The sequence below is a fragment of the Maylandia zebra genome, linkage group LG7 (genome assembly GCF_041146795.1).
Source record: "Maylandia zebra isolate NMK-2024a linkage group LG7, Mzebra_GT3a, whole genome shotgun sequence".
Classification (NCBI taxonomy): Eukaryota; Metazoa; Chordata; class Actinopteri; order Cichliformes; family Cichlidae; genus Maylandia; species Maylandia zebra.
The window spans coordinates 61,540,040-61,556,004 of NC_135173.1; the positions used below are offsets into that span (position 1 = coordinate 61,540,040).

Genomic DNA, 15,965 nt, shown 5'->3' on the forward strand with positions numbered 1-15,965 from the left:
CCATCCCAAGGATGGGGTCAAACTGCATAAACAGAGTAACATAGCGTACGCTGTTAAGTGCCAAAAGGATTGCTATGATTTATACATCGGGGAAACCAAACAACCTAAGGGGATTGGGACAACACAGAGGAGCTAACTCATCAGGCCAGGACTCTGCACTTTATTTACACCTAGACGCTCTCAGTGATGAGGATGTACACATCATGGACAGAGATGAACGCTGGTTTGAGTGCGGAGTCAAGGAGGCCATTTACGTGAAAAGGGAAAGACTATCTCTGAAACGAGGAAGGGGCCTAGACATCCAGATGAACAGAATCAACTTTTTGGGAATGAGAGGAGTTGTTAAGGCTATCATTAGTTTTTCTGTTGGTAAGCTGTTTTTGCTGCTGTGAGCTACCGTTAGACTCTGTTAGTTGTTATTAGCTGTTGTTAGTGAAATATGTCTGTGAAACTTCTCAGTCATCCAGGTCATCGTAGTCTAAGGAGCTTGGAAAGAAAAGCATCTTACATCAAATTATTTAACTTAAATTTCTTGAAGACATTTCACCTCTCATCCGAGAAGCTTCTTTAGTTCTAGGAGCAACTGGTGGAGAGTCCAAGATTTTTAAGTCCTATGGGAGTGTACCCCTCATGGATCCTCTACCTAATCACACCAGCCAAGGTGTGAAAACTAGAGAAGGCACGATACCACTTTATGTCCAATACAGATACCGATATCATAAATTTGGATATCTGCCGATACTGATATGAATCCAATATAGTGTGTTTTTTAATCAATAAATCAGTTTTTTTGTTGTTGTTTTTTTAAATATCTTGCTGCATTTTGTACAAGTTCATACTCAAGTCTTGAGAAAAAGTAAAAGAAAACAAAAAAAACCAAACAAACACTAAAGCTATTCTGTTATACCTGTATGCAAAAAAATACACTGCACCCAAAATATTTCATCGTTCAGCAATACTTATCAATCTAATGAACTTAAACCTACTCCATCCTCCCTATTCTGGTATTTTAAAGAGTACTTAGCGGAAATATTAGGCAGAAAGAAAGAAAGAAAGAAAGAAAGAAAGAAAGAAAGAAAGAAAGAAAGAAAGAAAGAAAGAAAGAAAGAAAGAAAGAAAGAAAGAAAGAAAGAAAGAAAGAAAGAAAGAAAGAAAGAAAGAAAGAAAGAAAGAAAGAAAGAAAGAAAGAAAGAAAGAAAGAAAGGTTCCCAAAGGAAAAAGTACTAGCTTACTAGGGTATATTAGACTTAATAGTTACTATATACAGTAATGGACTTCTATACATAAAACTTTGGGTGTAAGATTCAGATAATTATTTATTAAAAGCTAGACATTTTAAATGAGAATAAGAAAAAAAAATAAAAAAATAAAAAGAGTATTTCTTTGTGCCCCCTTTTCCCTGTTCATGCCCTATCGGCCCCCCTGGCATAACTTTGCTAGACCCGCCCCTGCACAGTTACCAGCAGTCAGCTACGTAGAAAAAGATCCTGGTGTAGAAAGTAATATTAAATAAATTCTAAATTCTAACTGATCATTGACCAGTTTCACGATTGAAGTAGCAACAGGAGAGGGAGGGAGAGAGAAAAGGCAGTCGCTCCATCGGTTGTTAAGCTTAATGTGGGAATGCTTTTCAAACATTCAGAGATGAACTTACACACTTGCTTTACTTCCCTCTGGGATCACTTCCTCGGAGATGAAATGCCGGTTTGGTAGCAAGGCTACAAATGCTCAAACAGACCGCCGAGAAGTCTCGCACGCCACCGCTGCTCTATCACGTGAGCACACTGCTCCGACGTGCTAAGGTTATGAGGTGAGTTACGCCATGTCGCAAGTTTTGTGAGGTGCTTTCATGATATTTAATGGATCGGATTAAGTTTTTTTTTTATTTATTTATTTTTATTTCTCTCCGATATCCGATCCAGTAATTTAGGTCAGTATCGGACCGATACGCAATATCGGATCGGTCCATCTCTAGTGAAAATGGGTGTGGGTTACAATCAGCCAAGGTTTCAGGTGAACCCACTGTGAAACCTAGCCCCACCCTATCATGTGATTTCCTGAGGTCAAACAGCCAAGAATGTGAGTGGGTGTTAGTGAAACTTTCTCTGAAGTGGATCCAACATTGCTGGACTCACATTCCTAAAGAATGAACCATCGTACCCTGCGAAAGTGTAATCAAACTGTTTAAGGAAAAGTGATTTTTACGACACTCGAGCCCAAAATTACCTGGCAAAATGTTAGCTTATAACGAGCTGCTCTAATGGCCCTGCTGACAGCTGAGTTCTATTGGCCTCCACGTTTGGGGTACTAAGAGTTTGGCGACATGCACAAAACAGGATATGTTGTAAGAGAGACATCGTTCCCAGCCACTGAATTCAAATATGGTGAGAGAACTTGGCAGCTTCCAGCATGGACCAATTGTACCTTTTATGTTACCTAGAACCTATACCACTGAAAATTTTATAAATCTGTTAGGGTGAAATATATGAAAAATATAAAACGTACAATAACCTGTTTGCATGTGTGTGCATACCATTAAACTACGAAATATTAGTTTATTAGTGTCAACAACAAAATTGTTGAAGCACCTTTTTGATTTAATCACAGCATTCAGTCTTCTTTTGTACACACCTGCCAACAATTACAGAGACCGATTAGCCCTATGTAACATCCAGCTGTCCTAGTAGGAGTTTCCTGACATTTACCGAGTTGCGTACTAAAGAAAAATTCACGGTTTGTAGAACACTTACAAAGCAGGAGGGTATAAAATTTCCACAGCATCGGATGTACCATCGAACACAGTGAAGACTTGTCGAAAGAAGAGAGTGTTTTTTCTTTTATATAATTCTTTTCTTCTCTTATTCTACTTACTGGATCATGCTGATGTAAGTCTCCACATTCATCATGTCCCCATCCCTCCAGTCATTCTTGAAGCCCAGAACAAGGGTGTTTGGCTTGAGGCGGCCAAGACCAGCAGCCTTGATTGGACCAGGAACAGGAATCGCAGATTAATCATTTCTTAAATGTGGCTCATTTCCAAAGAATAAGCAAAACTATGAGTGTGGAGCAGGAAATAAAAACAGTTCAGTCCATACAGTGTTCAGCCTTTCACTTGGGTTATGAGTCCAATCTTAAAGGAGACTCATATTATCCACTCTCAAGTTGGTTACCGATAGCAAATAATGTGTGAATAATTACTTCCAGGCACCTTACTCCTCAGTCCTGAAAATAACCAGTCTCACTTTCACTACAGTAATGCACCTGGGCTACCTTATGCAATTTTATGCCTTTTACTGCAACACCACATCTCTTTTTTTTTTTAGCATCAAATAATCATTAGCTTCAACTCACTGTCTTAATCTTAATAACTTGTTGCTATGCTCTTGAGTGTTAATAGTTTTATCCAGATTTTCAGTTATTTCTGTACATACTGTAGATCCCAATATACTTTACATAACTCACCATAATTCACAGGAACACATTTGTTTAAGGAAATGACAGCCTTTTAAAAATTATCTTCCAGTTAGTACTGCTATTTATGTCACAGCGTCTGTGTGAGTCACAGCATGTGTTCTTTTCATTGTATTTTGGGAATAATAGTTAATGTTTCAATCATGGATCTGCATGACTGGTCTAGTCATTGTCAGAAATATTAGTTAGTTAAACTTACCAATAATGTACAACATCATTTACCAGTTCAAGTATTATGCCCCAACCTCTACTATTGATGGCTCGGCCCAACAAACACAAAAAAAAAAAAAAAAAAGTACTTGAACAATGCTTCCGTGCAAAGAGTTAAGAACAAACACACAACTCTGAATAGAATTTAGTTTTCCTACCTGAAGCAAGTACTGACAGCCTTGTTTTAGGTCCTCAGCAAACACTGGCGTGTAGAAGGCTTTGGTCTCGTTCTTCAGCAGCCAGCGTTGGTAGCGTGCCTGATCTGTGGCAAGCTCTTTGAAGTTTGGTCTTCTATAGCCCTATGGAGACAGGAGGCCAAATTAACAACAGCCTTAAATTTATCAGTGTTGGTATTGTACAACAAATGACCACAAATCTAAGTTTCAAAGATGAAAAGATGCGAATTTCAACAACTTTTGATGTGTGAAAGTTAAACAGAAGAATTTAATGTGCGGCTCAATCACCTGCTCTGAATCTCTGCCTGCTTTTGTGACTTTTTCGTTCAGTACTCTGCAGTACTTATTTTTAAAATACAAAAGACCAGGCTATTCCAAATCGTTCACTAGCTTTGTGTGCAACATTAGGGCTGTGCGATATGATGATATATTAAAACGACATATTGTACTCTATCGTTTATTTCATGCTGTCGAAAACTCTTCACTGGAATATGTTTTTCATTGCTTTCTAGAAAAAGGAAAAAAAAGTCCCCACCACCATCCAAATAAATAAAAGGACAGATTAAAAAATAGAAATGCACAATGTATCACCAACTGCTGCACCTGCAAGAAAAATAAACATAACACCTGGAACAAACATTGGAAAATGTGCAGGTACATAAATTGATCTTCTATGGTTGTGTGTGCGCATCTGAGGACAGAAAATTGGCTTCCTACTAAACATGTGGGGACCAGCATTCACTTATGGGGACAAAATGCCAGTACCCACGAGTGTGAAGGCGTGTTTGATGCTCAAAATGTGCTTTTAGTGTCAGGGTTAAAATTAGCCTCAACCTTACCATAACCTGAGGTTAGGGTTAAGCATTGGTTTTTTGATGGTTAGAGCAAGGGAACAGGGAAAGCATTATGTCAATTAGATGTCCTCTCCAAGATATGAAAACACCTTATACACATTTCACATTTTTCTCCTGGTTGCCCCTGCATTGGCTCCACATCCTACAGTCTAAGAACCACCGATGCAACCAAATCCAGAGGCTCCCACAGCATATCAAAGTCTTCTTTTATATTGCCTGCTAATCAGTGCTATGTGGTTTAAACAGTTTGGTGAAGAACTGGATGAATCTAGCTAAAAACTGACTTTTAAACAGCAATTTGACAGCTAATTCATCAGTAGCAAAAAACAAAAACAAAAAACAAGCCAAATGACATCTGCTCACCGTGCGAATATGGCCGCAGATCATCATGCCTACATTCTTGGTGAAACTGTGGACCAGATCCAGAAGGGCAGGACGAGAGTTGGGATAACCAGTCATCACCAAACACTGGGGTCTGCAAAAAGACACATATGAGAGAAAACATCCACCAAGTCTGCATCTGCATCATCCTTTACCACATCTATAAAAGCAGAGAAGGGACGCCATATTTTGCCAAGTTTACAGAATTGTTTGATTTTATGCTTTATGTGTAGCCAACTTTTCATTTGACCTTCCCAGTAACCTTTAGTCTTCTTAACACACAAACACCCACATCCATATACAGTCAGACACCAGAAGCAGAGCAATGAACATCAAAGCAAATATGTTAGCATGATAGGATTATTGGACACAATACAGAGGCAAGAACAACTTCAGAGGAACAAAACAAATTCTTGAATTTTGAAGATTCATCCTTTTAAACTACTGCTTGGTTTTCTGCCATGAGAAATGTGCAGTAAATCCACAAAACAATTACTGAGCCAATTTGTTACATGTGCAAGCTTTAAGAGAATGAACACATGCACACAACATGAGGCCGCATATATAAATATACTCAATAAATTTCAATACATTTGAAAATTAATCATCTCCCCCTCCACAAAGTCTCTACTTTTTCCCCATATGATGGTCAATTATTTAAATTGTTTCATGAAACACTAAGGCTAAGTTATTATCATGTCAAATTTTGTTCTTCTCAGGCTGCAAAAATCCAGAGGTGAACGACTGGCTGAAGAACCACAAAGATTGCGACACATGGTGCAACGTCAAAATCACTGCATGGCACTCGCAACGATGTGAGCATAAATCGAGCATAGCAGCTGAGCTAAACCTAGCACAACACGACGATAAACAATTGACAGAAGTTTAAAGAGACTTTGGGAATGAAGAAAACCCATCAACTAACATGACGTTGGGGAAAAATAGATTAGAGGATAACATAACCAGATGTCCATAAGCATCCAACCGAGAGCTACCAAGCAATCGCTTTATATGTGGACCGAGCTTGAGTGTTTATCAAGCATGGTGAGTAATAATATTGTGCTTCCATAACTCAGATGCCATCTACACTTGCAGGCAAGAATGGTTCAGCTCAATCACGTTTGTGTTTGGTACCTGAAATTCTTGATGTGGTCCTCCACTCCACTAAGGTGCAGAGTGTGGGTCAGGGCCTGGTGGTAGGTCAAAGCCTGGGTTGATGAGCCCCAGTTCACATCTGGAATGGAGGACACATGCAGGCAGAAACACAGTGGAGTTAGCAAGTGTGTTTATGGGTCAGATTGCTGGACTAAAGGCTACCTGACCCATGTGGTGTTAACGTCAGTGAAAAGGCCTAGTGTATGTGTAGCTGCATGTCAAACTGAGTGTTCTCACAGGTGTGTTTAGAACTGTATAGCCAGCTTTTAGTTTAAAGAGCTGCCCCACTCAGATTATGGATTCAAAACCAGAACCTTCTTGGCTGACATCCCAGAAAGTTGATTCTGTTCATCTGGATGTAGCATTTTCAGTTTGAGAAACAATTTGCCTTTCTTCTCTCCTGGATCACTTGGAGCATTCTTTAGGTACATTTAACATATATCAGCTGGGATAGCTACATTTGCTCAGGGCCTTTTTGATATGATGTTCTTCAGCTTCCCTCATGGCTGTGTCTGTAGGGATGGGGCTCAGTCTTTACTGTAGCATCTTACAATGCTGTGATTGCAGCCATTCCCCAACTTCCAACTCTTTGCATATCAATGATCACGAAACTGTCTCACTGTTAGTCAGTGCTGCAAATTTTCATCGTTGTGCAAATGTATAATAATAATTTATAGCCATTAGGGAAATCCGCAGTCAGTCAAGACCGAAGAACTCACTTGGATGAGTAGTGAAACGTTTCTCCCATTGAACACGCAACATCCAGATAAAAAGAATCAATTTTCTGGAATTTCCTTACCTGGATGATTGAGCACAAACCAAGATTCCTTGCTGAAAGGTAAAAACCACTAACCACTACACTACTGTCCACCTGATTTATGAACTTATATTATTTCTGTTTGCAAATTTCACACTAAAGGTAAACCATAAACACCTCAACATTTTTGGAAAAAGCCAGAGATATGTAGAGGTTCCATAAAAGACTGAGGTGTGCAGGGACTTTTAAATTAACCAATCAATTTAATGCAACATATTCCTTATGCAAATGAATTCAATACAATAAAATTGTATTTATACAGCACAAAATCAAAACAACATTTGCCTCAAGGTGCTTTATATTGTAAATTGAGACCTACATTAATACAAGAATACAAAAAAAATTACAAAATTCCTATAAGACGCCCTATCAGCAGACACTTGGCGAGAGTGGGAAAGAGAAATTCCTTTTTAAAAAGAAAAATCTTTAACAGAACATGGAGGAGAAACCATAGGCAGGTTAGGGCTAAACACCATACTGTGGACAGAACACTGCTTATTATCAAAATACTTCACAGCATGTTATCTTAAATCATGGTTAACTGTCATCTTACCTTCTCTCTAGTGTCTTGAGACAACTGTCGTTGTGAACTGGTGCTACATTAATAAAACTCAGCTTAACTAAATGACAACCAATATATAATTCTTATATCATATTGGTACTTGGTAATTATTTTACTCCATAAAAAAAGTGAGGAATTTTTGGCCAAATTTGGCGTGCTCTCCAACTCACCTGGCTTCTTGTGACTGACATAGATATACAGAGCCATAACAATGACATTTGTAAGAAGGGCAGCTGCCCAGTTGATGACAAACATCACCCCACAGCAGAGAATGGCTCCAGCAAGGGAAACCCACATGTTGTAGTATTTGAAGCTAGGTCTCCAGCCTGTAACATCGATGTAAATTAGTCACAAAATAGCAAAATACATTTAAAATGCCACACAAACAGTGCTAGTCACATATAAGGTGCAAACAAAAAGTTCCATAACTGCTCCAGCTGGGTATGAACATGGTCGTGTGCATGAAACATGACCTTTGGCAATGACAATGAAAGCTTATGTTATTCTTGTTGTGACTATTTGCATTGGTGCATTTGTAATTCATAACATGAGAGCAAAAGAACCATTGTGTTGAATTCTACGAGCATTTACTTTAAAAGCAACTCAAGATTCTTCATCACTGGTAAGAAGAGTTGGGTCTAGTTATGTTAGACCCCAGAGCAGCCCTTAGTGGGTGGATCTGCAGTCAAAACCAAAGAAGGCTTATCAGGTCAAAAGCAATTCTGACATGGTGAAGGAGATCCAGATGGTACCGCTGAGCACTTCAAGTAAAGCAGTAGGACTGACTGCATCAGTCACTGTATCAGGGTACAAGGTGACAAGGGCTTTTGCTTTTTATTGGAGCAGTCACAAAACTTTTTGATTTCATTTGATACAGTTTAGGTATTATGTGCAAAAATTAGAACTGAAAACTGAATTAAATTCAGTTAAGGCTGAGTAGAAATTCTTTTTCAGACACTTCAGCTGGGAACAAATTAAATAAGACCAGCAATGTGGGAGGTTAAAGAACAGGAAACGTTGAGTCAGCCTCCATTTAAAGAAGCTTATTATAAAACGGTCAATGTTGCTGTTAGAGAGGAGGGATAATGTTTCAGATGGATCTAGGCATATGTTTGGGTTAAAGAATGAGTTGACAGTCTACTAGAAGTTATACGAGACATTAGGGACCATATTCATTCATTGGACAGTACAGTAACTAGAATAGTGGGATTTTAGTGATGGAATACAGTTGGTGTGTGTTTGGTTACACAATGACAGAGTCTTTAAAAAACAGGACATAAAGGGTACATTGACAGTGTCGTTCCTGAGTCTATGAAGGGACTTTAGGAGTCCCAGAAATGAGAAAGTAATTGGCCCTGAACTGAAAGTAATGTTTGTGTTCCAAAGAGAGAAATCTATTACACCATCATACTGTTTCTGTACTCGCTAAATGAGTCATGTACCATTTAGGTCCATGTAATTTTATGACCTGCTGGAGGAATAGGAAAGAGAAAAATAATCTGTACCTGCAGTTCTGCTAAGGCTTTGGTTTGTCTGTGTGTGTGTGTGTGTGTGTGTGTGTGTGTGTGTGTGTGTGTGTGTGTGTGTGTGTGTGTGTGTGTGTGTGTGTGTGTGTGTGTGTGTGTGTGTGTGAGAGAGGGATGAGGGGGTGTAGAGAGAGGAGAGGGTGTAGAGAGAGGGGGAAGCAAAGAACTCAATATACGCCATCAATAAATGGTAAATGAACTGATTCGTATATGGAACATTTCTACTCTACATGATCACTGAAAGTGCTTTATACAACTCGCCCCCTGGGCTTTTTTTCCCCCCCTATGCAAGTGCTTTCTAACTAACATTCACACATATTCTTATTCCGATGGATACATTGGACAGCAACTTTGAGTCGGTATCTTGCCCAAAAATTGCAAACTGGAGCAGCCAGGGATCGAGCCACTAACCTTCCAGTTAGTAAATGACCTGCTCTACCTCCTGAGCTACAGCCAGACGCATCACTGAATTTGTCATCAGTCTACAAAGTGTGACTTCACCAAAGTTAGTTGAAAAAAAAAAAAAAAAAGAAAAAAAAAAAGAAAAAAAAAAAAGAGAACTTTCCCTTATCAGTAGCTGAATCTATTTGTTCAGTTTTGTATGCATTTCTGACACTTTAGTCACTAGAATAGAGAGATGGGTACCAAGGGAGCAGGAGACCATCTTATCCCACCTAAGATTTATGGTTACTAATCTTAACAGGTAACACATCAGATATACCACACACTTTTTCCACAAATACTAAAAGACTGCATCATATAGATGGATTACTGTAGAGAAATAAGAAGTAAAAACAAGAACATGAGTATCAGCCATTTTTGAAAATCTCCCATTCTGGGCAGTTTGAGATTTTTGACTTTAACTGAGGTTCTTCTTTCAGACAAGTGGAGGTAAATAGTCTAAAAACAACTTTCATTTGGCTAGCCCTTTGTGGTTGACAAAGACTAACATTAGAGGAAACAGACATCACCTACCTTCTTGTGTAACAGTACTGTCCCAATATAGTTACAACATTAACCTCATCATCACATTTTGGGTTATTTAGACCAAAATACTGAATTTTGCTCTACAAGGGCCTGATATCCACTTACGAGGACATTATACTGCTCCTGTTCTATCAAAATTTTAAACGAATATGTTCATATGTGGCTCTCATTTTTCTTAAAAACAAAAATAAGGCAAAAAAAAAAAAAAAAAAAAATCTGTTAATTCTTTGTTTTTACATTCATCAGGCCCCAATATGTCCAAATATCAAAGAGAGATTAACAATGCATGCAGTGGAAGAGTTTGGGTCTTAGGAGATTAATGACAATATGCTTTCTATATTTATGATCAACTGTCCAAATTGAATTTTCTTTGTCTAAGATGCATCAACTTCTAAGCCTAAATGTATTCAACCACCTAACCTCTGGTATGTCATCAGTGTGAATGACCTCTCTTATGAGACACACATCAGGACAGTCTCATTGAAAACCAGTAACTGGTTTTTAAAAAACACAACATTATACCTAATGACATGAAGGCTTCCTTTTTACAGTCTGGATTAGGATGACAATAACTTCCTCTATTGTCTTAATATGTTGATCAAGAACTTTATTATGCTTAGATTCTCCCATTTCTAAATGTACTGATCTTACCTGGTGAGTTAGCCAGTGATGCATGGAACACGGAGAAGTTGATCAAGGCATATGATGCCAAGAAAAAGTTGGAGATAATGGGTGCAATAGTGTTCAGCTCAGCTGCAAGAAGAAAAGCACCAGTCAACTCAGAAAAGTTAAAAATTTCACCTGTGATTTTATGTCCAGTCAAAAAAAACAAACAAACAAAAAAACAAAACAAAACCCTTTGAATAAACACTCAAACTCTCAGGATGAAGACAGTGAACATATCGGCTGCTGCTGACTCCAGCATGTGGTCATGCAGTGCGCCATTACTGTAAAATCTTAAATATTTAGGCATCTAAAAAGGTAAAGTTTTCAACAGCTGTTGTATCAATATTAATTTAGTTCACTGGTCTGTAAAAGTGTTTTTATTAGGAGCTTGCAATAAAACAAACAAACAAAAACTACAGACAAGAGTTATTGTCAAATTTTAGACCAGTTGCCATGTTCATAAAACTGACAACACTTTAGGATGAATTTCAGAGGACAGTAATGACCCTGGTTCTGTATCAGTTCAAGCAAACAAAGAATGAAATGTGGAGCAGAGCAGCTGAATCAGGTGGGTTTCAGGCCTACAGAGGGGGAGGTGCCAATATACAGCTGCAGACTGGGGCTGAGCAGTGTGAGTGCTGGATGAGAGAGGCCCTCCAGGTCCGCTCAAGAGGTCGCAGATGTGGACAAGACGTAAAATGTAACCATTTTACAACAATTTATTACACTGTGTTATCATTATGTGTCTTATTCTATTGTTTGCTGGTTCAATCCTTTTCACATCAAGCCCTCTGTTTCATTATATTTATTTTAGCATAACTAATACTACACGTTATCCAAGGTTCATTTGAAAGTTTTCCATGATGTTCTTCTTCTACAATAATTACAATATTTAGACTCGTCAGGTTTTAAAACCTAAACTCAAATAAAGGGGGTAAAACAAGTATTGAACACATCACCAGTTTTCAAAGTAAATAAAGGTGCTACTGACATGAAATCTCACCAGATATTGGCAACAACCCATCCAATCCAAACATACAAAGAAGACTGTGTGAAAAGAATGGGCCAAAAATCACATCTGAGCCATGCCTACGACTAGCTTTCCCATACAGGAGGCATCTTGAAGCTGTCATCGCCAACAAAGGCTTGGTTGGAAGTATTAAACAAATTTCAGTAAGCGGCTTTAATACTTGGAGATCACACAGGGTTTCTTTGAAAGTGTGGATTGGATGGTTTGTCACCAACACCTGATGAGAACATCGTGTCAATAGCACCTTTAGAAATATATTATCTATTTTACTTGCTGTATTTTAGAAAGCTGACAACATAACTTTTTTAAGAAATGACTTCTTGGCCATTAGTTCTTCTGTTTCAGCATGGGGTCAAAAGTCTCCCTTTGGTATAGAGTATTTTTCTGGGTATAGATATCGTGATTAAAATTCTAGTATCATGACATCATTCTAAATGTCCCTTAGGCAAGGGCACAGTACAGCATGCACCAACGTGGGTTTTTTCTGTTTAGAACAAACACTGCGTGAAAACACCGGTTCTCACAAAAGAGAACAAGGGTTCTGAGAACCACGGTGCTCTTACTTTCCAGCTAATATTTTTGTACGGTTGTATGTGATCAAGTATGAAAAGCAACCAGCGAGCAAGCAATGAGTGAAGCCATACCAATGAGGATAAAGGCCAGACCGATACCGAAGGTCAGGATGTATCCTCGTAGGGGTTCATTGTTCTTGCCGTAGCCTTTGGCAAACATTTGCAGGCCAGGATAGATGTTGTCCTTACACAAAGCCTGCGGAAACAAAAGCCTTTGTGTTGTCTCACTGGAGTTTAAGCTGTTTATAATCAAATGCTATAAGAAAAACTAATTAAATCATTTACATTTTTCCATCACTCAATACTGCAATTTATTATATACAGTACTTTAAAGCTTGGATCTGATCTTACCTGAAAAACTTTAGGTGCACTAACTAAAGAGGCCAGTGCTGAGGATAGAGTGGCAGAGAAGATGCCAGCAGTGATGATGGGCCCAAAACCAGAAACAAGGCTCATAACCTGAACAAAAGATTACATGTAAATTGAAAAGTTAGATGTCTACATTAAAAAAACATTAACATTCATGTTCTGATAAAGTTGTTTTGTAGTATTCATATTCTTTTACACTTATTTGATACCTGGAAGTCCCTATGCAGTCCATAGCGGCAGGTATCCTCATTCTTGCAGGTAGAGAAGTCATAGCCAAATTTGCAGGCAGCAGTGGAGCAGTTTGCCATGAGGTGAGAACTGATTGTGTCATTCACATTTCCACTGGCATCTCTCAAAATACAGGAGCCTAGTTTTTAAAAAGTATTATCCACATATTAGATTTTGTATTTAAAAAGGATGTGACAACCTTGGAAAAATGCAGGTACTATACACCACCTGTTGAAATAGCAACACCCAGGTAGACTATCCCTGTGATTAATATGGCTAGAAGGGTCCCTTTGGGGATGGCCATCTGTGGGTCCTGCAACAACCAACCACAACAACATTTTAAGATTACAATATATAACTGGATACAAGGCTTTAAGATGAGTACATCAAATCCTACAGCCAATTCAACGCTATGAGTTCCGTCTCAACAGCCTTAATCAGTGGAAGCATAGTCATATTCACCTGCACAGTACAATCTACAAAGTAAACCTTTACTTGGTTTGACACTATATCAACATTCATCACATGGTTGCACATGACTTACAGCAAGGTCTCCTGAAATGTTGGCTCCAGCCAGAATACCAGTGGCGGCGGGGAAAAAGATGGCAAACACAGAGAAGAACGTCTCTCCTCGGAAGTCTGGACCCATGTTCTCCCACATTATTGAAGCTGACAGAAAAAAGATCAAAGGCCAACTGTGACACAGCAGTGTAAAAGCCAACATGAGCCCTCAGATTTATGAGGTGTTTCTTATATTATTTTTTAACAAACAAACAAACAAACAAACAAACAAACAAACAAACAAAACAAACAAACAAACAAACAAAACAAACGTCCTACCATCATAGCCCAAGAATCCCTTAGCTTCCTTTGACTTCATAGGAATGAAGCTTCCAATGAAATAGTTGAAGATGGCTGTGACAAGGACGACGAGTAAGAAGATCTGGGCCTATAGGAAGCAATTAAAACCAGTGTATTAATGTGTAGTAGTTAAATCGACTACACCTGTAGTATATCTGCAGGGTTGTCCGAGTCTCATGTAAACATTGGTCTGGGATGATTTGGTGTCTTCAGTATTTGGGATTGCAATGTACCGATTCCAAGTTACCACAGCCTTCATAGTAAAATTCAGTGCAATTCAGTTTTATTTATATAGCACCAACTTACAACAACTCGTGTCTCAAGATACTTTATGTTGTAAGATAAAGACCCTACACAGCAATAACAGAAATATAGCAATAAAACCGTTTTTGGCTGCCATGCTTTGAAAAACTCACTCTAAAAGCTTTCCAGCATCAAGCAAAATTAACAACATTGGAACAGAGGCAAGCACACGGGCACATCATGCACCAACATGGGCTTGTTCAGTTTAGAGGGGGGAAAAAAACCCAAAGGACAAAAAAACAAAACACCCCATCAAGGCAGTATGAGATCACTAGAGTAAGCAGCAACAGAATTACAAACATTTTCCAGCTTTCTAAGTTGCCAAATTTTGGAGTGTAATCCTGTATTGGTTTAGCTTGCGAAACTTGCTAACAGCTTGCCAACAAAGTAAACTGAAGATTTTCGTGTTACCTTCAAATTTTGATTTTTGTGTGGACCCCCCACCTCCCAACACCAACACAATCACACATGCACACAATAAGACCGAACTTAAGTCTTTATAAAAAACAAATTTTACAACCAGTGAGTGTCACTACTTTGGCTACATTCATGTTTTATGTAGTTTCATATAGGTGTAAGTTTCTATGAATTGGGATGTTGTGCATACCTTGGCCTCCCACTCCATTCCTGCTACAGAGATGCCCAGAAGAATGATTATTGTAATGGTGCCAATTATTCTGATATCGTTGACTTCATCTGTCATGACGGCATCCATACCCTGAGATACAATACAAGGACTTGGTAAATTGAATGACAATAATCAGCAAACAGTGTTTTGATATGTGCTTTTCTCTCTCAATGATGCCAGGACAACCCACTCCTGCTGATCACTGATCAGCCATAATTAGCAGCTTTCTTGAATTCAATGTGAAATCCTAATAGACTTACAATCAGAAGTTCCACAACAGTCTCAGCAAAGCCCACCACATACATAGCAACAGCCACTGCATTGGCAAAGGCAAAGATAAGACCAATAGAGCCTCCAAACTCTGGGCCAAGACTTCTTGAAATCAGGTAATATGCTCCACCTGAAAATAGCAGGGAGTGTTAGCAAAAGTTCAGTCATGCAAAGTCAGTCATGCAAAGTCAGTCATTCAGTCAAGTAAAACATACCTCCCCTTACAAATCCATTGGTGGCAATGGCAGAGGTGGAGAGGCCAGTGATGGTTGTCACTACTGTAGCCATGGCGACGATCACACAGGAAAGAGCTGCAAAAGAGACCACATCATGAACTGATTAAAAAAAAAAAAAAAGCATAATACTTAACAGTTTTTAGCAGCCCTTCCAATCACTCTCATGTCTCTGTAAAAAGTAACAGGACAAGCCAATGCAGCAACGTCTGTCGCACGTCTCACGTTGTGGTGATATTTCACATCAAAGTGGAAAATGATCAACAAGTGCCAGGAGGCTAGGAATACTGGGCTTAGCTGAGTATGAGCTAGCAGAGAAAAAGTGATGAACACAAAACTGTCAATAAACAAGGGGCAATGAGACATATGCACCTTGCTAGGTTTTCTGGAAAGTAATACTTAATACCGCAAACCTTGTTTCATTTTTTTATCATAACCCTGGTAGATGGCAGCTGCGTTTTTATGTTGGGTTTTTTTGTCTTTTTAAGAACATCTCAGTCATTTTTTTCCATTAATCCTTCCTTCAATTACATGAAGCGTGCCAGTGCTGTGTGGTGAAAAACAGCCCCAAACCATGATGTTCAATTTTGGTCCCATCATACCAGACTAGATTCTCCCAGGATTAAACAGACTTGCCTCCATCTTTTTCAGCAAACTTTAAACACA

At 38.7% G+C, this 15,965-nt stretch overlaps 1 protein-coding gene across 2 annotated transcripts in view; it reads right to left on the reverse strand.

The window, feature by feature from the left end:
* The window catches only part of slc12a2 (solute carrier family 12 member 2), a 60,380-nt gene that overhangs the window by 18,076 nt on the left and 26,339 nt on the right, over window positions 1-15,965 (reverse strand). For both annotated transcript variants that reach the window (XM_004572819.3, XM_004572818.3), the window contains exons 4-18: window positions 15,282-15,377; window positions 15,057-15,196; window positions 14,776-14,886; window positions 13,845-13,953; window positions 13,549-13,673; window positions 13,233-13,317; window positions 12,986-13,143; window positions 12,759-12,866; window positions 12,480-12,603; window positions 10,791-10,892; window positions 7,797-7,952; window positions 6,227-6,326; window positions 5,075-5,186; window positions 3,840-3,980; window positions 2,872-2,978 (exon numbers count right to left, since the gene is read on the reverse strand). In XM_004572819.3, coding sequence (XP_004572876.2) covers window positions 2,872-2,978; window positions 3,840-3,980; window positions 5,075-5,186; window positions 6,227-6,326; window positions 7,797-7,952; window positions 10,791-10,892; window positions 12,480-12,603; window positions 12,759-12,866; window positions 12,986-13,143; window positions 13,233-13,317; window positions 13,549-13,673; window positions 13,845-13,953; window positions 14,776-14,886; window positions 15,057-15,196; window positions 15,282-15,377 — 1,774 coding nt within the window. The remainder of the gene's footprint in view (window positions 1-2,871; window positions 2,979-3,839; window positions 3,981-5,074; window positions 5,187-6,226; window positions 6,327-7,796; window positions 7,953-10,790; window positions 10,893-12,479; window positions 12,604-12,758; window positions 12,867-12,985; window positions 13,144-13,232; window positions 13,318-13,548; window positions 13,674-13,844; window positions 13,954-14,775; window positions 14,887-15,056; window positions 15,197-15,281; window positions 15,378-15,965) is intronic.